Below are 27,199 nucleotides of genomic sequence, written 5' to 3'. Positions count from 1 at the left end.
TCCCCCATATCCCAGCTAGTGAATGGTGTGTGGGTGAGGGGGGGGGGAGGATGGTGAAGTCTGAGACAGCTCCCTCCCTGCATTACTAGTGAGAGGCTGGCTTCACAGACAGGGGGGAGCTGCCTGTCCCTCACTCCTGACTTCCCCCATGTCCCAGCTAGTGAATGGTGTGTGGGGGAGGGGGGGGGGGGTGGATGGTGAAGTCTGAGACAGCTCCCTCCCTGCATTACTAGTGAGAGGCTGGCTTCACAGACAGGGGGGGAGCTGCCTGACCCTCACTCCTGACTTCCCCCATGTCCCAGCTAGTGAATGGTGTGTGGGTGAGGGGGGGGGGAGGATGGTGAAGTCTGAGACAGCTCCCTCCCTGCATTACTAGTGAGAGGCTGGCTTCACAGACAGGGGGGAGCTGCCTGACCCTCACTCCTGACTTCCCCCATGTCCCAGCTAGTGAAGGGTGTGTGGGTGAGGGGGGGGGGGGAGGATGGTGAAGTCTGAGACAGCTCCCTCCCTGCATTACTAGTGAGAGGCTGGCTTCGCAGACAGGGGGGAGCTGCCTGACCCTCACTCCTGACTTCCCCCATGTCCCAGCTAGTGAATGGGGTGAGGGGGGGGGGGGGAGGATGGTGAAGTCTGAGACAGCTCCCTCCCTGCATTACTAGTGAGAGGCTGGCTTCACAGACAGGGGGGAGCTGCCTGACCCTCACTCCTGACTTCCCCCATGTCCCAGCTAGTGAATGGTGTGTGGGTGAGGGGGGGGGGGGGAGGATGGTGAAGTCTGAGACAGCTCCCTCCCTGCATTACTAGTGAGAGGCTGGCTTCACAGACAGGGGGGAGCTGCCTGTCCCTCACTCCTGACTTCCCCCATGTCCCAGCTAGTGAATGGTGTGTGGGTGAGGGGGGGGGGGGAGGATGGTGAAGTCTGAGACAGCTCCCTCCCTGCATTACTAGTGAGAGGCTGGCTTCACAGACAGGGGGGAGCTGCCTGTCCCTCACTCCTGACTTCCCCCATGTCCCAGCTAGTGAATGGTGTGTGGGTGAGGGGGGGGGGGGGGTGGATGGTGAAGTCTGAGACAGCTCCCTCCCTGAATTACTAGTGAGAGGCTGGCTTCACAGACAGGGGGGATCTGCCTGACCCTCACTCCTGACTTCCCCCATGTCCCAGCTAGTGAATGGTGTGTGGGTGAGGGGGGGGGAGGATGGTGAAGTCTGAGACAGCTCCCTCCCTGCATTACTAGTGAGAGGCTGGCTTCGCAGACAGGGGGGAGCTGCCTGACCCTCACTCCTGACTTCCCCCATGTCCCAGCTAGTGAATGGTGTGTGGGTGAGGGGGGGGGGGAGGATGGTGAAGTCTGAGACAGCTCCCTCCCTGCATTACTAGTGAGAGGCTGGCTTCACAGACAGGGGGGAGCTGCCTGACCCTCACTCCTGACTTCCCCCATGTCCCAGCTAGTGAATGGTGTGTGGGTGAGGGGGGGGGGGAGGATGGTGAAGTCTGAGACAGCTCCCTCCCTGCATTACTAGTGAGAGGCTGGCTTCACAGACAGGGGGGAGCTGCCTGTCCCTCACTCCTGACTTCCCCCATGTCCCAGCTAGTGAATGGTGTGTGGGTGAGGGGGGGGTGTGGATGGTGAAGTCTGAGACAGCTCCCTCCCTGCATTACTAGTGAGAGGCTGGCTTCACAGACAGGGGGGAGCTGCCTGACCCTCACTCCTGACTTCCCCCATGTCCCAGCTAGTGAATGGTGTGTGGGTAAGGGGGGGGGGGGGGAGGATGGTGAAGTCTGAGACAGCTCCCTCCCTGCATTACTAGTGAGAGGCTGGCTTCACAGACAGGGGGGAGCTGCCTGACCCTCACTCCTCCGGGGTATTGTGATCTTCCTGCACACAGTGCCCTATCCCTGATACCAGGGGTGTTGTGATCTTCCTGCATGCAGTGCCCTATCCCTATTAATACCAGGAGTGTTGTGATCTTCCTGCATGCAGTGCCCTATCCCTATTAATACCAGGAGTGTTGTGATCTTCCTGCATGCAGTGCCCTATCCCTGATATCGGGATGTGTGCAAGAAGATCACAACACCCCCGGTATCAGGAATAGGGCACTGTGTGCAGGAAGATCACAACACCCCCAGTATCAGGAATAGGGCACTGTGTGCAGGAAGATCACAACACCCCTGGTATTAGGGATAGGGCACTGTGTGCAGGAAGATCACAACACTCCTGGTATTAATAGGGATAGGGCACTGTGTGCAGGAAGATCACAATACCCCTGGTATCAGGGTTAGGGCACAAGTTCTAGTCACATTGACTGATCACATTACTTGTTTTGTCAAGCTACCAACTGTTTCCATTTCCCATCCCCCATATACTGTCAGTAGGAAACTTGGTAACATGAATAAATAAGAGGGCAGCCAATAGGAATACATATTCATTCCTAAACTGACCTTAACTGACCTGAAAAGTGTCAAATTGTATCATTTTCAGTTAGTGCGCACTAACTCCCAGTTAGTGCGCACTAACTCCCGTTAGTGCGCACTAACTCGAGTTAGTGCGCACTAATCGGAAAAAACGATTTTTAACGATTTTTTAACTAAAAAATCGTGCCTAAGACGATTTTCTTGCCCTGCCACACGATTTCTATCGTTAAGACGATATGGAAAACGATTCACATCCCTAGTTCAGTGGGCCTCACTCCAGATCCGGCTGCTTTTTCTTGGGTGGAGTTTTTCAGGGTTTTCAGGGACAGTCCTCCGCTTCGCCCAATCCTGTCAGGTCGGACTCTCTGCTGGTGGCCCCTCCCTCTCTTCCAGTCCAATGGTTAAGCGCCAGGGCACACCTCGGTTCATTGTGGGTATTCCCGACAGAAACCTAGATGGCACTGATGATGAGGTTGATCCTGATTCCCTGGAAAATGGGGAAATTCCTCCGGGACTGGAACCATATCGAACCATGTTACAGTTCTTTCATAGAGATGAACTGCTAAATTAATTTCCCAGACTGAAGATGCTGGGTACTCCTGGGCAGATTCCATGTCGAACCGAAGAAGAATCCCATTTTGGTTTCCTTGCATATAAAGCCTCTTGTTTTTCCCTGAACTGGACACCATTCGGGAATTGATTGGAATTGATTGATCTTGAATGGGACGTCCCAGAGGCAAATTTCAAAGGGGGTCGGACATTGGAAAGCCTGTATTCTCTGGAACCAACTGTGAGAGAGCATTTGTGTATTCCCAAAGTGGATGTGCTTGTCTGTGCTCTATAAGTGGATGACTATCCCTATGTAGAGTAGAGATGAGCTTCATTTTTCAGGCTCGGATCGGGTTTCGGTTCGGGCGTGTGACAGGGACTGACCAATGGCACCGGTAGCCACTAGAGATGTGAATCGTGTGATCGATCGTCTTAACGATCGATTTTGGCTGGGGGGGGGAGGGAATCGGATCATCGCGGTTTTGTTTTTTTAAATATCGTGTAAATCGGGGGAGGGCGGGAAAACCGGCACACTAAAACAACCCTAAAACCCACCCCGACCCTTTAAAATAAATCGCCCACCCTCCCGAACCCCCCCCAAAATGGCTTAAATTACCTGGGGTCCAGTGGGGGGGTCCCGGTGTGATCTTCCACTTTCGGGCCACGGGTGCGTTGATAGAAATGGCGCCGGCGCTACCTTTGCCCTGTCATATGACAGGGCAAAGGTAGCGCCGGCGCCATTTTGGTTCCTGTCCCCCGACGTCCGAGCGTAGGAGATCGCTCCCGGACCCCGCTGGACCCCCAGGGACTTTTGGCCAGCTTGGGGGGGCCTCCTGACCCCCACAAGACTTGCCAAAAGTCCAGCGGGGGTCCGGGAATGACCTCCTGCACTCGAATCGTGTTGCCGTATTGCAAAATGGCCATACGGCTGGCGCCATTTTGCAATATGGCCATACGGCCAGCACCATTTTGCAATATGGCCCGAGTATTGCAAAATGGCGCCGGCCGTATGGGAAAATCCGTTTCGTGGTTCAGGTCCCCCCGAAATTGCCTAATTCGTGATAATTGAATGCACATGTCTAATGTAGAGAGGAACAGCCTTGAAAGATGTGCAAGATAGACAAATTGAGTCTATCCTTAAGCAAGCCTTTGAAGCAGTGGTGATGACCTTACATATAGCTTCTTGTGGCATGTTCTTGTGGCATGATCTTGTCTGCTTTTCTCTCAGGAAGATGATTATTCTGGGGTGAATTCCAGAGCCGTTGTTGAACCTGCTGCCATCTTTTTAGCAGATGCAGGCTGCAATTTGGTCCATACCTCAGAGGAGTGGTCCGTACCTCAGTCAGAGAGGAGTGGCTTCTGTGGTAGCGACCAGGCAACTACTATGATTGCAAAATTGGTCAGCTGACGCAGCCTCAAAAGTTAATCTTATGAAAATGCCTTTTAAAGGCTCGTTCTTGTTTGGGAGTGAATTGCAGAAACTGGTCAGTAAGTGGGGTGAATCACCAGTTCCCCAGTAGCTTGAGGATAAGAAGCACTTGCAGTGCCCCTTTGCTGTGAGGGGTCATCTCCAGGATTCCATGCAGTTTTGTCCCTACAGAGGGTCGACCTTTCAGAGGACTCAGTCTTTTGGTAGGTCTCAGTCCTTTCGTCCCAGACAGCCCAAGAGAAGGGAGCAGGCTTAGATGGTGGATCTTCCCGAGCTTCCAAATGAAGGTTTGTCGACCCACCTTCAAGAACAAAAGATGGGGGACGTCTCTCTCTCTCACTCTTATCAAAGGTGGGTCAAGATCACATTGAATCAGTGGATCCTGGAGGTGATATGAGAGGGATATGCACTGGAATTTTGCAATATTCCTTGGGACGTGTTCATGGCATCTCCTTGCTGCTCCCCACAGCAGAAGCAGGCAGTGGAGTCTATGCTTCTAAGGCTCCTCAGGCTGAGGACTGTTGTTCCTGTGCCTACATCTCAAGAAAGTATGGAGAGGTATTCCATTTATTTTGCTGTACCCAAGAAGAGGGTTCCTTTCATCCCATCCTGGATCTCAAAAGTGTCAACCGTCATTTGAGGGTGACTCATTTTCACATGGAACTCTTACACTCTGTGAAAATGGCCATGCAGTTGGGGGAATTTCTGACCTCCCTGGATCTGTCTGAGGCCTACCTTCATATTCCCATCTGTTTGGGGCGCCATTATCAGTTTCAGGCACTGCCCTTTGGTATAGTCACCGCCCCAGAACATTTTCCAAGGTTATGGTGGTCATAGTGGCGGCGTTGAGAAGAGAAGGGATCCTGGTGCACCCCTACTTGGATGACTGGCTGATTCGAGCTAAGTCTCAGGAAGAGAGCCACCTGGTGACCAACAAGGTGGATCTCCTTGTTGCAGGAGCTTGGTTAGGTGGTGAACCTGTCCAAGCGCAGTTTTCAGCCGTCTCAGTCATTGGAGTATCTGGGTGTTCAGTTCGACATGAGGCAGAGCAAGGTTTTCCTGCTGGAAGTTCGAATTCAGAAATTGATGTCACAGGCGTGTCACGCCCATCAGTGTGATGCTATCTGCAGGTGCTCAGTTTGATGGCGGCAACACTGGAAGTGGTGCCACTGGTGCATTTTCATCCTCTTCAGCGCTCACTGCTGTCTCGTTGGAACCCACAGTCTCAGGACTATTCAGTTTGGCTTCACTTGCCGATGGAAATCTGATCTCGCTTCCAGTGTTGGTTGCAGGAGGCTCATCCGAGCAAGGGAGTTTTCTTGTCCTCCCCAAATTGGTTGGTACTCACGACAGATGAGTCTCTCTGGGTCTGGGGAGCTCACTGTCAGGAGCTGACGGCAAGGTCATTGGAGTCCCTAAAAGTCCCTCTGAAATATCAATCGTCTGTAAGCCCGGGTGGGCTGGTTGTCATACTTGCAGTTCAGCTGCAGGCTGCAGGGTCAAGCAGTCCATGTGATGTCAGACAATGCAACAACAATGGCCTACATTAACCACCGGGAGGGACCAAGAGCTAGCAAGTCTTGCAGGAAATAGACCAACTTATGGAATGGGCAGAAGGCATCTACAGATGATCTTGGCCTCTCATATAGCAGGAAAAGAAAACATAAGAGCAGACTTACTCAGTAGGGAGAGTCTGGACCCAGGAGAATGGGTGTTGTCAACTGAGGTGTTTCAGCTTATAGTGGATCGCTGGGGCTTCCTTTCCTGCTGGCGACTTCTCACAATGTGAAGGTTCCTCAATTCTTCAGTCGCAGGAGAGATCCTTGGTCCCTGGGCATAGATGCTTTCATACAGGCCTGGCTGGAAGATGTTGCTTTATGCTTTTCCTCCATGGCCCTTGTTGGGCAGTATAATTTTCAAGATCGAAGGCCACAAGGGGATGGTATTCCTGGTGTCTCTGGACTGGCCCAGGCATCCATGGTATGCAGATCTGTGAAGACTCAAGGTGGAGACCCCTCTTTGTCTTCTGACGCACATGGATCTGTTGCAGCAGGGACCAGTTCTTCATGAAGCTCCGACTTGGTTCTGTCTTATGGTTTGGCCCTTGAAAGAACTTGCCTGTTGAAGTATGACTATTCTTCTGCGGTGATTGCCACCTTACTCTGTGCTTGAAAGTTCTCCACTTCCTTAGCCTGTGTGTGGGTTTGGAGAGTGTTTGAGGTCTGGTGTGAAGAGCACAGTATTCTTCCTCGCTCAGTTAAGATCCTGCTCATTCTGGACTTTTTGCAAGATGGGTTAATTAAAGGATTGGCCCTTAATTATTTGAAGGTTTAGGTTTTGGATCTTGCCTTTTTCAGAGGCCCAGTGAATGGTGTTTCCTTTTCGTCTCATCCTAATGTGATCCGTGTTTTGAAGGGAATACAGCAACTTCGGCCTCCTTTGAGTTACCAGTTCCCTTGTGGCATCTTAATTTGGTGCTGGAATTTTTGGCAGGCCCTATGCTCCAACCGCTGTGTAGCCTTTCCTTGCAGTTATTGACCTTGGAGGTAGTGATCCTGGTGGCTATATGTTCTGCATGTCAAATTTCTGAGCTGCAGGTCTCGTCTTGCTGGTAGCTGTTCTTTCAGGTGACTCCAAGGGCATTACATCTGCTTACTGTTCCATCCTTCTTGCTTAAGGTAGTCTCGGAATTTCAATTGAATCAGTCCATTTCCTTGCCGTCCCTGGATAAGGTCAGGGACATGGAGGAGTATTGCCTCCTGCATTCCTTGGATGTTGAGAGACTTATGCGGTATCTGGAAGTTTCTGAACCTTTCCAAAAGAAGAGATCGCCTTTTTGACCTTCATGGAGGAAGGAAGCAGGGCGAAACATTTTCACGGGCTGCAATAGCTCGCTGGATTAAGGAGGTGGTCATGGCCACATATGTCGATACTGAAAAAGCCATTCCCTACTTAGGTTAAGGCTCATTCTACTAGAGCTGAGGAGGTGGCGTGGGTGGAGGTTAGATTTACTTCTCCCGTCGATATCTGCTGAGCTGCAACATGGTCCTCCTTACATACCTTTTCCAGATTTTATTGTCTGGATGTGCAGGCCCAGGAGGACGCAGCCTTTGCACGTGCAGTGTTGACTGGCCCACGAGCAGCCTCCCACCCTGTTCAGGAGCAGCCTCAGTCCATCTGTCCACACACTAGGAAATGGAGAAATTACTTAACTGATAATCTTGTTTTCCTTAGTGTAGACAGATGGACTCAGCTTCCCGCCCTCGGCTGCCAAATGATTGTGTCAATAGTCCTTCTATGGGGCAATGGGTCCCAAGGGATTACTGGTAAGTGTTCATCCAGTCCCTAGACTGGGGTACCTATGTTCTTACTTGAGATCAGTGTTTCTTGTTACTTGACTACATTTATGGTTGCCTGTTTTTAATCAAGTTTTTTGATAGTCTGTCCACAGTTGCTTTTTAAGAGAATACTGGCAGGCAGGGGTCACTGCAGGATTATGTATACTGTGATATGAGCTTGCTCTGTCTCCATCTGCTGGCAGGGGGGGGGGGGGGGGGCATAAAACCCACTGGTCCTGAGTCCATCTGTCTACACTAAGGAAAACGAAATTATCAGGTAATTAATTTCTCTATTATGTGGTTTGTCATTTTGGATGCAAAACAAAGGAAATAACATGACAAATATCATTGAAATTTTCATGTCATTTATAAGTGAAAGAACATTTCTATTAGAAAGAGGCCAAATCTGCAGTCATGACAGTTCACTAAGTATTTTCACCCTCCCCACTCTTCTATTTCTTTAGAACAATGCTCCTTGCCACAAGATCAAGGGCCTTGCATGGCTCTAATGAATAAATGGAGATTTGATTTGGAGCAAGGCAAATGTGTTCCGTTTGTCTACGGAGGCTGCCAGGGCAATATGAACAATTTCTCCACTGAGGAGGAGTGTAACAGTGTCTGCAAAACCTTGTAAAGGTAGATGTCTTTACAAAAGCTTTTGCTCAGGGTATAAAGTTAAGCAGATGCCTTCAGGGACAGATGGAGCATGTTCAGGCTTTGAAGCTGATGACATTGTATGTGGGGCCTAGGACTCCTTGATCTCACAGAGAGATCACCCCAGATTCAACACAAAATGCTCAAAATGTGGAATTTGCTTAACCTACCAGGTGGACTCTGGTCATCAACAGCAATGTTTGATTTGGTTCCTCCTTAGGCAATGTGGGAATATTTCTTTTCATATTGAGCTTTCTCTATCCAAAAATAATTTATAAACTGAACAATAAGGAAACATCTTATGCCATTCAATTTCAGACAATATTTATTTTTATTTTTTGGTCTGGCAGTTTCCTACTGGCCATTTCCTTTTCCAGCTCATTTAGAAGCAGCCCTTCCTGGAGTATGGCACCATAAGCTGTCTTCATAGCTACCTAGGGGTGTAACCTTCTAAATCAGCCATTGCAGTGATACATCCCTAGCCAGTCACCACAGAGTGCTGTGCCATCCAGAACCTGGTGCATTTTTATCCTGAATTTGACCAGTAGGTGTCACCTTTCTGTAATGGTTGATACTCTTCTGCTAAGATGGTCGTGCATGGTCTGAGATGTGAGTCCATGTCACAAACACACACACCGTGAGGTGGAAGCAAATACTGCCAAGAACTTCCCTGACACTGTCAGATTGCTAGAGCGGCAAAACTCTGCTTCCTTCAATGAGCATATCTGGGAACTTTTGATTTATAGTCACCCTGAGATTTTGATGATTGGCTGGGTCTGGGTGGGGAGCATGAGGAGGCAGGTCCGGTGGTATGCACACAAACTTTCTCATCTCATGCACACACTTGCTTGTTCACTTTAATGTGCTCTCTCATACACATACATGCTCATTTTCACACACATGCTTGTTCACAATCTTCTCATTCTCTTTCACACACACACACACACACACACACACACACACACACACACTCTCTCTCTCTCTCTCTCTCTCCACCCGGAACCCACCACCTCCTTAGGACCCCCATGACCAATGGGACTCCTCCTCTGTCATCTTCTTCCAGCTATTTTATCTTTGTCTTCTCCTTCTGCTCAGGCCAATGAGAGGCCTCTCTTCTTCCTACCTCTACTTGGCAGGAAGTAAAAATGTCTCCAATTGATTTCCTAAGAAATACCTGGCATTTATGCAAATACCTGTGATTCCTCCTGTCTTAATTGTAATATGTATCTGTTTTATTTTTTTCATAGACTCAGCAGTCTAGCTTTCAGATTGACCTGCGTTGTTGGGCCAATAGCTGATCCTCATTCGACGATTTTCATCCCCTGAATAAGCAGCTGGGAAACAGATTTTGAAAGACTACATTTTTGGGAAGCCATTCAAAAATTGATTTGTCAGTGTAGAAGTCATTGAAATGATCCTACTGAGCTGTAGGGAAGTAGAAGTAAAATACACAGAACTTGTTGGTTTGCTTCCTATGAGTAGCTTAGTGGTTAGAGCAGCAGGCTGCAAAGCAGAAAAGCCAAGATTCATTTTCCACTGACACTCCTTGTGACCTTAGGCACGTCACTTCACCCTTCATTGCCTCAAACTTAGATTGTGAGCCCTCTGGGGCTAGGAAAATACCAACAGTACTTGAATATAATATGCAGTGATGTGTCATGAAAGGCAGAATACAAATAAAAACTAATTATATTCATTTTTTTGTGCTTTACAAATGATTATAGTGATATACAATTAATTCGGTTTAAATGTGCAACCCACAATGCTCTGGAGGATGCAAGGGTGAGATGAACATCTGGAACATGAACCCTCCAGGTCTGCATTAGAGTCTCTGGGAATAAGATTATTCTCCCCTCTGGTAGCATTAGGAGACTGACATGAGCTCTTTTCCCACACCATAGCAATTGACCTATCATAGATTTAAGAGCAATTATATCCTTATTATGCACTCAGCATGGTACCATTTGAAGTTTTTATAAAAATTTTGGAAAAAGAGCTATTTTAAATAGTGTACTCCTCCTAAATAAAGAGAGAGGTAAATCCTTCCAAGCCTGAAGCTGGAACCTAATGTCCACTGTTGTACTACTGATGTTAAGTCAGTGTACAATCTACTTTTGCCCTAAGGCACCCGAATCCCCAAATATTTAATTTTTCCATCCACCCAAGTCAGTGGAATATCACCTGGCCACTGTAGTTTTGTAGCATCATAAAGGGGTAATAATTCAGATTTAGAAAGATTAATTTTTAACCCAGCAAATTGCCCAAAACTATGAAATAAATGAAGCAGAAGCAAAGTATATGGATTACCTAAAAATAACAACACATCACCCACAAACAAACAAATATGACAATCATTTCCCCCAATTTTAAGCCCTCAAATAGATGGAGATTCCCTAATTTTGATTGCAAGGTGTTCAATAGTTAATAAATACAGCAGTGGGGATAGAAGTCAACCTTGTCTGGTTCCGCTAAATAATGGAAACTTGCCTGAGAAAGATCCGTTCACCCGTAGGTGGGTCTGCGGGGAAGCATATAGTAATTTAATCCATGAGAGATAATAGTCTGGCATGCCATATTTCTCTAAAACCCAAAACATATACTGCCTTTGGACTTTGTCAAATGCTTTTTCAGCATCTAGCCACAAAGCTTCCAATAGTTTACAAATATTGCAAACTCCGTGCATCCCCTTAATAAATCCAGTTTGATCTTTAGATATGAAAAAGGGTAAAACAGTACTCAATCTCCTAGCCAAAACAGATGCCAATATTTTAACATTTGCATTAATTAGGGAGATGGGCCTGTAAGAGCCAGGATTTATGAGATCCTTCCCCTTTTTATGAAGAATAGTAATAAGAGAATGATTCATACCAAATGGGAAAAAACCAGATACCCTACAATAATTATACATATCCAGTAAGGGAGATATCACCGAACCCTGCAAAATCCCGGCACCTTGGCCAGCTTTAAACATTGGATAGTATACTGCACTTCTAAAGATATTATAGGAGATTGTAGGTATTTTGCTTGTGCATCTGTCAATTTAGGCAATTTAAAACTCCTAAAAAAAAATCTTCACGGGCTCCTTCATTTCCTGGCCCAGCATAGTATAGGTCTGAATAATATTGTGTCAGGATCTCGGAAATATCCTTAATATCAGAAACAACTGGAGTAAACCATTTTCTCATATGACAAATAAATTGCTGTGGCTTGGCACGACGAATCAAATGAGATAATAGTTTACCAGCTTTGTTACCATAGCGAAACGATTTACTACAAAAACCATAGTAAGATCTCATGGCTCTTTGATGTAACAATTGATTCAATGTGTGTTTGAGATCCCTCATCTGAACTCTATTTTCATCCCATAGGGAAGAAATATGCATGGCCTTAAGCTGTGCAGCTCCTTATTGAGCCGTAAGATTTCATGATCTCTAAGTTTTTTCTGCCCAATGGAGTAAACAATTATGGCACCCCTCATAACAGCCTTTCCAGTCTCCCATAGAGCATCTGGATTGACATCAGGAGATATGTTAAACTCCAAGTACTCTTCCCAATTATGCATAAGGTAGAGCTTAAAATGTTTTTCATGGTACAAACTAAGACTAAGATGCCATTTAAATGCTGGTGAGGAAGGAATACCTAACTGAGGGCTAGATTTATCAAAATATTGCATGCGATAGGAAGAGGGGTGTGTTTTATGGTAATAGCCTATTTATCGCAATGTGCATTATCTTAGCGTTTTGTATAAGTATTACCGCAAAGTGTGTTAACTTTACGCACTATGCGGTAATATCACAAAAATTGCATTTCCTACCTGCAGCCACGGCGGGGGAGGGGGGGGGAAGAGAGAGAATTTATAAGGCTCTTGTAGTAGTTAGCTATTTATGCTACTATAGGAGGCCCACCTAGTAACTCAAGATGAGGTTTAGGCAGTAGTGTAGGGGTTAGGGGCCACTTGACATGCAGAGTGAGACGTATGAACAGAACAGTGCATCTTGAAAAAATTTGATGTCTTTCGGAGTGTGGAAACTCACACAACGATGAGATTTGTACAATGTTCTATCAACCTAGCTTGATGTTACCCAGGTAGAGTCCATCAAGCTAGGCTGAGAGAACATTGTACAATTGAACATTGTACAGAGTGAGGAAACTCACTCTGAAAGACAATAAATCTTTACAAGAGTGCACTGTTCTGTTCGTACATCTCACTCTGCATGCCAAAGTGGCCCCTAACCCCTACACTACTGCCTAAACCTCACCTCGAGTTACTAGGTGGGACTCATGTAGAAGCATAAATAGCTGCTTACTATGGTGCCACCCCCAGAGGCGCTCTCTCTCTCTGTCTCTCTCCCCCCCCCCCCCACCCCCCCACATCTCAGGCCCTTCCCCAGCCTAAAAATGCCCAAAATGGAATTTGCAAAAAAATTGCTATTTGCGTTATGGCATATCCCATGACATTGCATAGCTTTATGCTAATGAAAATGGTGTAGTTATTTTCTGCGTTAAAACTATGTGATATCATGCATTATGGCTTTGCACTTTGCGAAGGCAGCCCACTTTTACAAAATTCCTGCCCCCGACTCTGCCCCAATCCCTCCCCTTTTAAAAATTAGCATTGCACCATGAGTTATGGTGCTTTTTGCATGCATTAAGGCATTTTTCACATGCGAAAATGCCATAACGTGAGTTGGAAAATGACCCTATGAATCTGTAAAGCTATAGGTGCTTGATTGGGCAAAAGAAAATTGCCAATAGATGCTCTATTCATTTTAGTGAACAAAACATGTAATATAAAAGCAGATAATCAATATGGGAATAGCTTTAATGAGCATCAGAGTAGAAAGAAAACTCCAACTCACATGGATGCAATTCCCTTCAAACATCCAATAGCTGAAGTTCTTTTAATAAAAAAGGTATACCAGTAAATGACAAATGTTTCCCAGATAAATGTGGAGGCTTGGAGTCGACACTTGGATCCACTAGAGAGTTGAAATCTTCCCCCAGAATAACCAGATATTCAGGGAATTGTGCAAAGTAAATATTTGACTAAAAAATGTATAATCAATATTTGGAGCATATATATTACAAAAAAGAATTTTGGTGTGATTTACTTTCCCCACCACCAGCACATACTTTCCTTCAGAGTCAGTAATTACCTATCTGCAATAAATGGGAAAGACTTGTGCATTCAAATAATGACTCCTCTACACCTACAGTTGTAGGAAGAAAAGAAAATGTGACCCACCCAGTCTGTTTTCAGCTTTTTATGCTCAGATGGGGACAGGTGCGTCTCTTGAAAGAAAACCACCTGGGCATGATCTTTTTTTAAAGGAAGACAATTCTTTCTCTTCATAGGCAAATGAATGCCATTGACATTCAAGGAAAAAATACAGAGATTAGCCATGGCATGATGAAAAAATATATAGCCAATATTAACTTTTTCAACCCATGGCTAGAGCACTCCCCAGCAAAAGCACCCCAACCAAAATGGTGAGATATCCATAGAAGACAATCAGAGAACCACCATACATTTTGAACATCACTCACACACAATCATCCTACAGACCAACACAAAGACATATAGATGACAAAACTCCAAGAGACTATACTAGCCTACTCACTGCACTCACTCTGCAGCAGGAAGTATACCCTGGGGCCAGATAAATGAACCCTATATATATATATATATATATATATATATATATATATGATTCAAGGTAAGATAATGAAATAACATAAATTGTCAAGTTAAGATGTCTCAGTGTATTATACCAAATTATGTATAGTTCCTTGAAAGGGATATTGACACCACTGACAAGGTAGCTAAGATAGTAAAGTAAATGCAGCAAACATAAATTCTGTGTTGAAAACAAAATGAAAAGCAGTCAAAGACGGCCATTGGTTCAAACAAGAGCAGGATCACCACTCTCCAGTAAATCCAGAATAAAGCTGAGTGTTAATCTGTCTGCCTGATATTCATATCCAACTCTGAATACCAAAGTGATGAAAGCCATTTCTTAACAAACTGTCTGATAATCAGTACACTTGCAAATATATCAGTGCATTTGCTATAATTAAATAAGTGTAGCGAGATGGTAGAACTGTCCGAGCTGATTTATATATATATGAGGCTGCTGCACCCATCATGCAACTCACTCCAGGCATAACAAAAATTGCACCCTTACTCATGTGGATAAGGCACTGAATGCTCAGAAGATTCCAACAATAATACAGTCACCCTTGTAACAAATAACATTGCTTTCCAAAAATGGTAATAAAAAAGAGAGAGGTAAGAGAATGGCATTCAGATCGAGACTTAAATTACCAATTTTGTGGTGTCATAAAAATGGGGAGACATTTCCATATTTATCTATAACACAAGCTCAAACTAGTCTTTCCAAAACTGATTATTTCAAGATAAAGATTGTTGTAAAATCTCAAAGTCACCCCACAGTAGATTACTTTAATGACTGCATATATTTGTCAATGTCTTCTTTACCATTCAGTGTAACTGTGCCTGTTGCTCCTGCCATGCCAAAAATTTTAAGCTTTGCTAGAAACAAAACTGTGAAGCGTATATCTTTATTCACCAACTCTTTGCAGATTGGATTGAGAGCCCCCCGACTTGCCAAATAGTCATTAAACAAAAATAGTTTGCTGCCTTTAAATTTTAGATTGTTCAGCTTCTTGTAACTCAGCATGATACTAAATTTTGTAGAATAATTCATGATACGTGCTACCACAGATCGTGGATGACCATTGAAATCTCCAAGTGAGCCCACCCACTGCACTCTTCCCACTAGCACGGTCTCCATTTCTAAAAACAGTCCCAATGTTCAGGGTAACCAAACTTGAACAAGATCCATCTTTTACCTGTTCACATAAGCCGATAATCCAAATATTGTTTCGGTGCCCTCTGTTTTCCTGGTCTTCTTGTCATTGCTTCTAGCCTTTTGTTCTCTTTTTTTTTTTTTAAGGCAAACACCTGCGTAGTTAAGGTTTCCATGGTTATTCTTGTGCAGGGAACTTGCGTTCCATGTTTATCGATTTTATTTGTATGTCGCTCCACACTCTTTAATATCTTCAAGAGCTGTTTGGAATTTTTCAATTGATCTTCTACCACTGCCGACACACTCTTAGAAATATCAAGAATCAGCTCATATCAGGTTCCACTGCCATTTTAGGGTCCACTGATTTATAGGCTTTTCATGCATGCCACGTGTGGCTTTAACAGACATATTACACTTCGCAGTGAGTTAAAAAAATGCAGTGGCAGCCCGTTCCAACTTTCATCAGTAGTGTAGTGACCGAAATTTATCAGAAGCAAAGGATTCATAAGTAAGTGATCAGAAAGTTCAAATTGGCTCCGGGAGCTCCACCAATCTGCATCCGCTCAAGCAGCCATCTTGACTGGAAGCCCCCTTTTCAAGGCTTCTTTAGAGTCTGGAATAGTTTCGGAGGACTGGAAAAGGGCAGTTGTGGTTCCTATTCATAAAAGTGGAAGTAAGGAGGAGGCTGGGAACTACAGGCCAGTTAGTCTGACCTGTGGTGAGCAAACTAATGGAATTGTTATTAAAACAGAGGATAGTGCAATTTTTGGAATCCAATGGCTGCAAGATCCAAGATAGCATGGTCTTACCAGAGGTAAATCTTGTCAGACAATTCTGATCAATTTCTTTGATTGGATGACTAGAGAGTTGGATCAAGGGAGAGCACTACACATGGCGTACTTGTATTTCAAAATGAAAAAAAGAGCAAGAAAATCCAAAAAGTAAACTATATCACAAAAATGGGGATCAATAGGAAAAATTCAGAAAACGTTGCTCAGTCTCACTCATAAGCTGACAAACTCATGAATGAATACTTCTAAGCCATTTCTTACCTTTATGAAAATAAAAAATGTATGTATAAATCATGTGAGTTATGTATGATTCTTTAGACCGCATCAGCAAGCCAGACAGCATATTTCCTACAATAAGTGAGATCGCTCAGTCTTCTCAATCATTTGCGGTGCTTTGCTGGGAAGAGATTTCTCAAAAATAGAAACAATATTATCAAACCAAATTGTCCATTAAATCACAATCATTTGCAGTGCTTTGCAGTGAAAAAAAATTTATCAAACCGCTTTGTCCATTAAGTCAATGGGCTCACTGTGCAGATATATTTAAAAAAAGAACTGTATAATAAACAGTCAAAACTTCAAAAAGGCTCAACAACGGCAGAGGTTTCACTGTAAAGCTTCATCAGGAGCCTCTCTTTTAAATCTTCTACAAGGGACAAAATTGTCTCCATTAAACTTGAACTAAGGAGAAAGACAAAAAAGTAGAAATATATTATAATACTTAGCTTTCTTGGTGAACATGAGTGCTGAGTCCTTACTTGGGATTGAAATATCTCCTGTTTATTTTCAATGCCAAACAGAGACCAATACAAAGAACAACCTCTGTTTAAATCAAGCGGACCTCTAGATCATGTAACCAATGGGGACAGTCCATGTCAGGGATGACGTCATCTCACGATGATTCCAAAATCTTCAGAGGAACACCTGTAAGTCTAAGCTAGCGTTTAATCCAAGGGGGTGTACAGTATGTAGGTGATGTATCCATCATTGTTCAGAGCGAAGTAGTTGAAGATTTAGATCTCCCCAGCGCCAGCAGGGGCGGATGTATTCTAAAACACATACATGCAAATCATCAAAGACGTGAGAAATCATTACAGTAGTTTACCAATGGAGCAGTAATGCAATTGTTAAAAAGACAGGAATGGTGTTCAATCAATCTGGTTCTTAGAGAACATTTAGTTTTCCCCACATAAAATTTATCACAGGGACATTTAATTATGTACACCACCCCAGATGTCATGCAAGTCGTTGAAGCATGTAAAAAAACTGTCTCATTTAATATTGGAAAAAAGAGTGAAGAGACATTCATCATGACCTGGCAAACAGAACAATTCCCACATGCTCTATGTGATCCAACTTCAGTGGATGAAATTCTCGGGGTGGAATCAGTAAAGACCAATTGGTCCCTAAGATTAGAACCGCTGGTGTAAGTACAGCGTAGTAATTGAGAGAACTCATCATATGATTGTAAGATGTGCCAATTTTGGAAGATGAGGTTTCTCATGGTGGAAGCCATCGGTGAAAATGGTAAAACAAATGTTACAATGTCCTTGTTGCCTTCATTGTCCAAGCGGGGTTAAAAAAGCCAATCGCGATGTGTGTTTTTTGCACGCGAATAAGCTTGTTTGACACACTGGGCTGGATAGCCACGATCTAGAAATCTGTTAGTTAAAATTCTAGACTGTTGTTTGAATTCACTGGTGGTCGAGCACAGCCTGCGGATTCTGAAGAATTGACTTGTCGGGAGATTTTCTTTTAGGTGCTGCGGATGAGCACTCGTGAAATGAAGTAGAGTATTGCTGCTTACTGATTTTCTATTAGAGTAGTCGTGAACCCATTGGACACTTCAGTAACAAGAATATCAAGGAATGTAATCTGATGAGATTGAAAATTGGCTGTAAATCTCAAATGAATACTCCGTGAATTTAGCCAGCCAATAAAGGAATCAAAATCTTGTTTGGTGCCTTGCCACAAATGAAGATATCGTCAATGTAACGATGCCATGATTTAATGTGTTGAGTAAAAGGATGTTGACATTCAATCCAAATTTTTTCAAAGTGGCCCATGTACAAGTTGAATACTAAACAATAATTAATAAGGGCAGTGAATATACATCATATTATATGTCACATTACAATATTTTATTTCATAATATTTTAAAAATATTGCACAAAGGTCAGCCTTCGATGTAAAAGAACAGTATTCAGTCATAGCGGTAATCCGATGCCAGGAAGTATAAAATTTAGTCAATTAGCAGACAACTCCGAGCTCGGTGTGGAAGAGTCTGAATGTAGGGTTCCCAAATAGCGAGGAAACGACGCTGGTGAGCAGGTGAACTTCAAGAAGAAAGATACTCCATATGCATAAAGGAGTAAAAGAGGTTTTGCCATGCCCAGAAGGAGGGCGGGTCTACATCCCTCCACCCCATTAATATTACCCATTTCCCAACCAAACATGCTTTTTGTATCAACAAACGGGTGCCAGGGACTCGTATCCACAGGGGAGGAGTGCAGCCAAATAGGAGTCACAAAGGTGCTACTGGAATAGATACAGTCAATATTGTGGCTAGAAACTTAGCAAGATTGGTCCAAAAAAGCTTAATAGCCGGGCAAGCCCAAAAAGCATGGGCTAAAGTACCCAGCACTTGCGGACAGCGGCCACAGTAAGCAGAAACAGTGAGCTGCTGATGGTTAGCCCCTCCCCTAAAATTTATATTGTAGTTCCTGGTAGTAGCTATTGTACGAGAGCCTGGCCAACTTCCTAAAACAAGTCTGCAGTGTTTGTGATGTCATCAGAAAGTCCCCGTCGCCATTCCAGCAATCAACAAGTGTATCACATATGAATACTCCGTGAATTTAGCCAGCCGAAGAAAAAGAAAAAGAAGGAATACTACGCAAACAAAATTCACCATTTTCAATATGATGCCCAGGCCTTATTCGCCTACGTATCACAAATCACTAAATCAACCTCACCACCTATTCCAGATGAACAAGCTCTCTCAAAAGCTATAGAACTCGCTTCTTACTTCCAACAGAAGATCTTAAATACCCTCGCCCTCCTTCCTACAAATACAACCCCCCTAAAGTCAGGTGAGAATTCCAATTCTCTAAATAGACCCAAATTTGACTGTTTCGAATCAATCTCCACCAAAGAGATTGAATCCCTTCTAAATAAACTGAAACCTGCTAGCCATCCAGCTGACAACATCCCATCGAGACTCCTGCTTCTAATCCCTAACTTGATCTCAGGACCTCTGACCAGTATAATAAATAGCCTCCTATCCCAAGGAAGCTACCCAGACATCCTAAAAAACCGCTTCACTCAAGCCCCTCCTCAAGAAACACAATTTAGACCCAAATGTTCCAGCAAATTTCAGACCCATCTCTAACCTCCCTTTCGTCGCTAAATTAACGGAGAAATTGGTAAACACACAGCTTTCTGACTACCTGGAAGACCACAAGATCCTACACCCTTCGCAATATGGTTTCCGGAAATCACGCAACACGGAAACCCTCCTCATCTCACTAACAGACCATATTATTATGGGGTTAGATAAAGGACATTCCTTTTTACTAGTCTTGTTAGACATTTCGGCGGCTTTCGACACCGTCAATCACACCATCCTGTTGGATCGTCTAGCAGATATCGGCATCTCGGGATCTGCGTACAACTGGTTCAAGTCCTTCCTCAGTAATAGGACTTACAAAGTCAAAATCAATAATAAAGAGTCTCCCCTAACAAAATCTAATCTTGGCGTACCACAAGGATCTTCTTTATCCCCAACCCTCTTCAACATATACCTCCTCCCCCTCTGCCAAATGTTAACAGATCTCAATCTAATTCATTATCTGTACGCAGACGACGTACAGATTCTAATCCCCATAACAGATTCAATAGCAAAAGCGCTCACCCATTGGAATAACTGCCTACTTTCCATCACCAATCTACTCAATAGCTTAAACTTGGTCCTTAACGCTTCTAAGACAGAGCTTCTCCTCATCTCCTCAAATGATAATATCCATCAACCAACATCATTCAACGCTCACATCACATGTAAACAGGTGAGAGATCTTGGGGTGATTCTAGACAACCGACTAAACCTCAGGAAAATGGTCAACACAACAACGAAAGATTGCTTTTACAGATTACAGGTCCTAAAACGACTTAAACCTCTCTTATTCTTCCACGACTTCAGGACAGTCCTCCAAGCGTTACTGTTCTCCAAAATAGACTACTGCAGCGCCCTGCTACTAGGACTTCCCAAATCCTCTACTAAACCGCTGCAGATGATTCAAAATGCGGCAGCAAGATTGTTAACCAGTACCAGCCGCCATGATCACATATCACCCATTCTCAGGAATCTACATTGGTTACCAGTAAATTACAGAATTCTTTACAAATCAATCACCTTAATCCATAAAACTATCCATCATCAACTTCAACTTGACCTGGAAATACCTCTTAAACTCTATTCTTCTATCAGACCAACTAGAGACATGTACAAAGGCACTCTGAATGTTCCCCCCACTAAAGCCTCACGCCTCGCTATGACCAAAGACAGAGCCTTTTCAATAGCAGGCCCATCGATCTGGAACAGTATCCCATCAAACCTCAGACTGGAGCCATGCCTTTTAACTTTCAGAAAAGGACTTAAGACCTGGCTCTTTCAACAAGCCTTCTCTGAACCAGACAATCAATAGTTGGCCTTCATTGCTACTCGGTCTGGCACTCCATTTTTCAATGAAGGAATAATTGGACTCTGAGTCATTAAGGTTAAAACACCGTCTAAGTTTTTAACTTGTACTTTCTATGGTAAAATTTCTTTTACTGGCCTATCTTCCTTCCAGCTTGTTGCAAGCTTCCAAGTTCTCTCCCCTTGTTGATTGTAATTTTTGACTTATTCCTACTTATTGTTATCTTTCGTTTACGTGGATTTGTTACTCTTGTTGTTTTTCCCTTTTGTTAATCTGTAAACCGATCCGATATGGTAATTTACTATGAAGGTTGGTATAAAAAACTGTTAAATAAATAAAATAAATAAATATCCCCATCCTCCCCTCTATGTGCAGCTGCTTGTAAAAGTAAGGTAAAGAGGGAGCCTGAGGTCTTTCAATTGTAGAATTTTATCTAGTTTCTGGAATGTAGTCTGTTGCACGAACACTAAGTGTAAAGCTTGCAGATAGTGGGCAATTTGTAAATAGGGAAACGCTGAGGAACTTCCCAATCCATAATACTCCTGGAGTTCAGTATAAGGAAGTGGTCTACCCTCCCGTGTAAGTACGTGACCCATATGAGTAATACTTATAGTCTGCCAGTGTCTGAAAGCTGCATTATGGAATCCCGGAGAGAAATCCGCATTACCAACTACCGGTAATAGGTATGCACAAACTCGGAGTACCCGCAATCATTTAGTAAGAAGTTCCCAGGCTCGTCTAATCGGGTGGATCAATATAGAGGGAGTCAAGAAGGCGTGAAGCTTACCAGGTTCCACTTGAAGTGCGTAGGTCAAACCAACAGGATATGCTAGAGCTCTGTCTGCGGTGAGATTTGTGTAGGAGGAAGTACCTACAATCCAGTCCCTGAGCACTCGCATGTGACTGGCTAAGTTGTACAAAGCCAGATTCAGCACACCCAACCCACCCTCTCCCCACCGTTCCTGTAACCAAGTGAGGGACAGACGCGCTCTCCCTCCTCTCCAAAACAAAATGCCATATAGAACGTTCAACCAAGACTAGGTCTTGATGTAAAACCTGCAGGGGTGCGTTTGGAGTAAATAGAGCCATTTTGGAAGAATGATCATTTTATACAGATGGATCCGGCCATTTAAAGCCAGAGGTAAGGGCTGCCACCACTGAAGCATCTCCTGCGTCTAAGTAAGGAGACGAGGAATATTCAGCTGATAAAGCTGGGCGGGATCAGCTGAAAGGTAGACCCCCAAATAGCGAAAAGCGGCACCCGCCCACTGTAACGGAAAGGAGCCCACCAATGTCCCGGAGCGTGTCAGGGAAGGCCAATGCCGAAGATTTATTTCTGTTTAGCTGAAGGCCAGAAAAGACTCCAAATGCCTCGAACAGTTCTAAAAGGTGGGACAGAGAAGAATAAAGATCCATCAGAAAAACCAAGAGGTCATCTGAAAAAGCAGCACCTTTAAAAATTTCCTCACCAAAATGAATGCCCCGGATCCGGGGTGGGGGGGGGGGGGGGTGTTTGTCTGTAGGGCTACCAGTAACGGTTCCAATTGTAATATAAAGAGCAATGGGGACAATGGACATCCCTGGCGTGTGCCACGTCAAATAGGGAAAGATTCAGACTGTTCGCCATTTGCTGTTAATGTTGCTTGAGGATCTTTATATAACAATTGGACTGCGTCATAAAAGAGACCCTCAAATCCCAACAGCCTTAACACGTAAAACAAATAATTCCACTCCACCCTATCGACAGCTTTTTCAGCATCAAAACTGATAGCTAGATACGGGGTAGCGGTTTGTTGACACATTTCCATCGCTGCAAGCACACGCTGTATATTAGAGAGGGCATAGCGCTTCCATACAAATCCAACTTGATGATGACCCACAAGGGACGGAAGGAAGATGGCCAAACGATCTGCCAGAATCTTTGCCAACAGCTTTTGGTCAAAATTAGCAAAGAGATCAGCCAATATGAATCAGGAGACAAGGGTTCCTTCCCTGGTTTCGGAATGAGAGCGATATGAACGTGATTCATCTGGGTTGGATAACTGCTCCGTGCTAAGGGATCAGCCACCTTGTCCATGAGATATTTATAAAATTCCACAGAATATCCATCGGGGCCTGGGGATTTCAAGTGTTTGGATTGATGGATCGCTGCTTTAACTTCTGTGGACGAGATAGGGGAGTTCAGGACTTACTTTTGCTCTCTGTGAGATGTGGAAGTGGTTGTGAGGCACAGAAATGTGAACAGGTGTCCTCCGACCAACCCTCAGTGCGATAAAGTTTAGGATAATATTCACGGAAAAGGCGCAGAATAGACTGTGTATTCGTCTCAACTTATCACGACGCATTCTATACACCAGCTATAAAACGTGGGGCGCGAGAAGATCGTATCAATTGTAGAGATGTGAATCGTGTGATCGATCGTCTTAACGATCGATTTCGGCTGGGAGGGGGAGGGAATCGGATCGTCGCAGTTTGGGTTTTTTAAATATCGTGTAAATTGTGTAAATCGAAAACCGGCACACTAAAACATCCCTAAAACCCACCCCGACCCTTTAAAATAAATCCCCCACCCTCTTGAACCCCCCCAAAATGCCTTAAATTACCTGGGGGTCCAGTGGGGAGGGGGGGTGTCCCGGTGTGATCTTCCACTCTCGGGCACACTAAAACAACCCTAAAACCCACCCGACCCTTTAAAATAAATCCCCCACCCTCCCGAACCCCCCCAAAATGCCTTAAATTACCTGGGGTCCAGAGGAAGGGTCCCGGTGTGATCTTTTACTCTCGGGCCTCCGGTGCGTTGTAGAAATGGCGCCGGCGCTACCTTTGACCTGTCATATGACAGGGCAAAGGTAGCGCCGGTGCCATTTTGGTTCCTGTCCCCCGACGTCCGAGCGAATCGTTTTTCCGTACGGAAAATGGCGCCGGCCATACAGTGTATGGCCGGCGCCATTTTGTACGGAAAAACGATTCGCGTGCAGGAAGTTGTTCCCGGACCCCCGCTGGACTTTTTGCAAGTCTTGTGGGGGTCAGGAGGCCCCCCCCCAAGCTGGCCAAAAGTCCCTGGGGGTCCAGCGGGGGTCCGGGAGCGATCTCCTACGCTCCTGACGTCGGGGGACAAAAAACAAAATGGCGCCGGCGCTACCTTTGACCTGTCATATGACACGGCAAAGGTAGCGCCGGCGCCATTTCTACAACGCACCGGAGGCCCGAGAGTAAAAGATCACACCGGGACCCTCCCTCTGGACCCCAGGTAATTTAAGGCATTTGGGGGGGGGGGGGGTTCGGGAGGGTGGGGGATTTATTTTAAAGGGTCGGGGTGGGTTTTAGGGTTGTTTTAGTGTGCCGGTTTTCCCGCCCTCCCCCTTCCCCTCCCCCTTCCCCCGATTTACGATTTTTTGACGATAAATCAGGGGAATTGTTATTGTATCGCGGCGCTATTTTTGACGGTTTAAAATATATCGGACGATATTTTAAATCGTCAAAAAACGATTCACATCCCTAATCAATTGGGACATCAGCTTGCCAGCTTTATTACTGTATTGATATGACTGGAACTGATAATTAAGCAAGCTCTTTTTGGCTCGTTGATGCAGCAGCATGTTTAAGGCACATTGAATAGAAAGATAATTATCTCGCACAGGGTCCATATTGGTCTGAAGGAGTTGAGCCTTGACTTTGCACAATTGAGAATTAAGGTGTAAGACCCTTTTATTTAACACACAATGGCAGTGTGCCAGGTATGAAATGATATCACCCCTTAGGACTGCTTTGGCCGTATACCAAAATAGCTTGGGTTGTGCCCTATGCTCCTGATTTAGTTTCTCATACTCGGACCATTGCTCACCTAGATACTTTTGGAAATTCCGATCCTCCGCAATATAGAAGGGAAACCACCAAAGCCGAGCCGCCGTCGAAGAGGATGGAAACACAAGTCAATCCATACAGGGGCATGATCAGAGATCACGATATTTTCAATACCAGCCTCATACACATTTGTAAAAGTGTGGCCGCTGGTGAGGAAATAATCAATGCGGGAACAGGTGGCATGCGTGCAGGACAGGTGAGTAAACTCCTTTTCCTCCGGATGCAAGGTGCGCCAAGTGTCCACCAAGTGTAAGGCTCTGGTCAAGAAAGCAGGGCCCTTTCCCATCCCCGACTCCCTGCGCCGATTTTGAGATGCATCAAGCTGAGGGTCTTGAATTGTGTTAAAATCCCCCCCCCCCCCCCCAAAAAAAAAATAAGCGTTTCAGCAGTGTAAGGAAGCAAGTGTTGGTAAAGAGCCTGAAAAAATGCTGGGCAGTAAGTTTTGGGAGCATAAATATTACAGAAAACCACAGTCTTGTGATATAACTCAGTAACCAGAATAAGGTAACGGCCATCTGGGTCTTTAATTTCCTTTCGGACTAGGATAGGTAAGTTCTTGTGGAACAGAATCTCCACACCCACTGTCCAAGAGGTAGCTGAAGCATAATAGTGGTTGCCCACCCAATATTTATGTAATTTATCATGTTCCAAATCAGATAGGTGGGTTTCTTGTAGGAATCCAGTATTAGCAGATTTATTTTTTAAATGTGTAAGGATCTTGGAACGTTTAATTGGGGAATGAAGTCCACACACATTCCAGGAGACTACGCGCGTCTGCTTTTTAGAATTTAATTAACGACTGAGATGATGGAATCAGATGTTTCGCCAAAAGTCGAGCATGAGCCCTCCCAGCAGGGGTCCACCTTCGAAGCAAAGAATACTTGGCAAAGGGCCAATAGGCTGAAAAGACACTTGTGTGTAAAAAAGAATTGACATACCATTCAGGGACAATTTTTCCTTCCCTCCCATCATCCTCCCTCCCCCCCCCTCCCCTCCGATTCCCGTTTCCCATACCTTCCCCCACCCCATCCATAACACCATCTGGAGAGATCACTGATCCTTTTCTCAATGGGAGAAGATCAGAAAACATACCTCTCCCCACCCCCACCCCTTCCCCCCATCCAGCCTCATACCTCCATATGCCAACATGTAACAGGCAAGAGAATGAGAGAAGCCAGCTACTATAAAATTAAATTTTAACAGGTAACATATGAAACTTGGCCCTCCCCCCAAAACTGCGGGGGGAGAGGGAAAAACAATACAGCGCCATCTGTGTAGTTATCCCATATGAGAACTAGTGACCCGCATACTTTAAATAGACAAGGTCAAATTAGTGGCTCTGCTGGTCTTTGAACTCTCACGAGTTTAAAAAAAAAAAGAAAAAAATGATCAGTACTAGCTGAACTCAGCAAGCCCTGGCATTCAGTGATATTTAACGAGTCCCCAGCATGTGGACTACGAAGAACAACAGCCAGACCTGTTGCACAGCAATAAAAAAACAATATTAGCCCTCCACAACAGATCAGGAGAGCCAGGGATTCCCAGCCAAGTCTCGGGCCAAAGCAGAGGGCACACAATACCCTCCAAAACAACTTCACCTCCACGGGGCTGGAGACTGGCCTGGTTACATAGAGACAGGATTAGTCATGAGATATGGGATGTAAAAAAAACCCAAAGCGAACCACTATCAAGATGGTGCATCCAGGTCGCCTGTAAAAAGTGCTGCCCGCTAATTTAAAGAATAAAAAATGTTGAAACACAAACGGCGGACAATCCACCTTCCTATAGAGCAGGAGCAATGATCAGAATCATTAGTCAGTGTCGAGCACCAAAGGGCGAGAGAATTAGTGGCAGCGTTTTCCCCTTCTGACTGTAAATAGGGGCTGCCTTCAACTCAACTGTGGAGAAAGAGCAAAACGAGGAGACATGTCCATGGAGTTTTCACCGTGCCAGTGGACAGCAGTCTGTTCTTTAGGCACAACTGACGAAAGTCATAACAAGGGGAGAGGCTCCACGCGCTCGCCAAGGAATGGTATGGATCAGATGGAACGCTAAGAGACGCAGTTTCAATGAAAAAAACACTGGAGAGCGGAGAATTCCAGGCTTCCCCCTCATGTATATTACCCACTAGGTTAAGCCTTAATCTTCATTTGCAGTACCGAAGCAAGCACATTCAGCTCTGATTTCCCGATGCCTGACGTGTACGTTCCTGTACAAAGGCTTGAGCTGCTTCAGCAGTGTCTAACCATTTTACTCCCATGTTGGTCATCACACGCAAGCGAGCCGGGTATATCAGTGTGCCACAAAGGCCCAAATTTATCAGCTGGGAGCAATGCGGAGCCATAGCTCAGCGCTGCGCTGAGACTCCCGCTGAAAAATCTTGAAACAAGAGGATCTTCTGGCCATCATAAGTATGAGAGCGGCCCCCCTGGAGTGCTCGCAGCATATCCACCTTATGGGCATAATTGAGCAATTTTGCAATGACCGGCTGAGAGCGCAAGGCTGTTACCTGCCTGGGGCCTAGTCTATGGGCTTGCTCCACCCATAAGGGTCCATTTGTAGTCGAGAGAGCCAGTTATTCCTGCAGCCATTTCTCAAGAAAGGCAGAGAGGTCCGGATCGCAAATGGTCTCCGGAA

At 45.0% G+C, this 27,199-nt stretch overlaps 1 protein-coding gene across 2 annotated transcripts in view; it reads left to right on the top strand.

Annotated features, from left to right (window-relative positions):
- Window positions 1–10,080, top strand: part of LOC115097194 (inter-alpha-trypsin inhibitor-like) — a 34,913-nt gene extending 24,833 nt beyond the window's left edge. The window contains exons 5-6 of one of the 2 annotated variants that reach the window (XM_029612788.1): window positions 8,194–8,365; window positions 9,631–10,080. In XM_029612788.1, the coding sequence (XP_029468648.1) occupies window positions 8,194–8,363 (170 nt within the window). In that variant the 3' untranslated portion in view covers window positions 8,364–8,365; window positions 9,631–10,080. The remainder of the gene's footprint in view (window positions 1–8,193; window positions 8,366–9,630) is intronic. The other variant, XM_029612789.1, reaches the window with a different exon arrangement.
- The last annotated feature ends 17,119 nt before the right edge of the window (window positions 10,081–27,199 follow it).

The sequence above is a fragment of the Rhinatrema bivittatum genome, chromosome 8 (assembly GCF_901001135.1).
Source record: "Rhinatrema bivittatum chromosome 8, aRhiBiv1.1, whole genome shotgun sequence".
Classification (NCBI taxonomy): Eukaryota; Metazoa; Chordata; class Amphibia; order Gymnophiona; family Rhinatrematidae; genus Rhinatrema; species Rhinatrema bivittatum.
The sequence above is the reverse complement of the archived record's forward strand: the minus strand, read 5'-3'. Positions and strand labels throughout refer to the sequence as shown.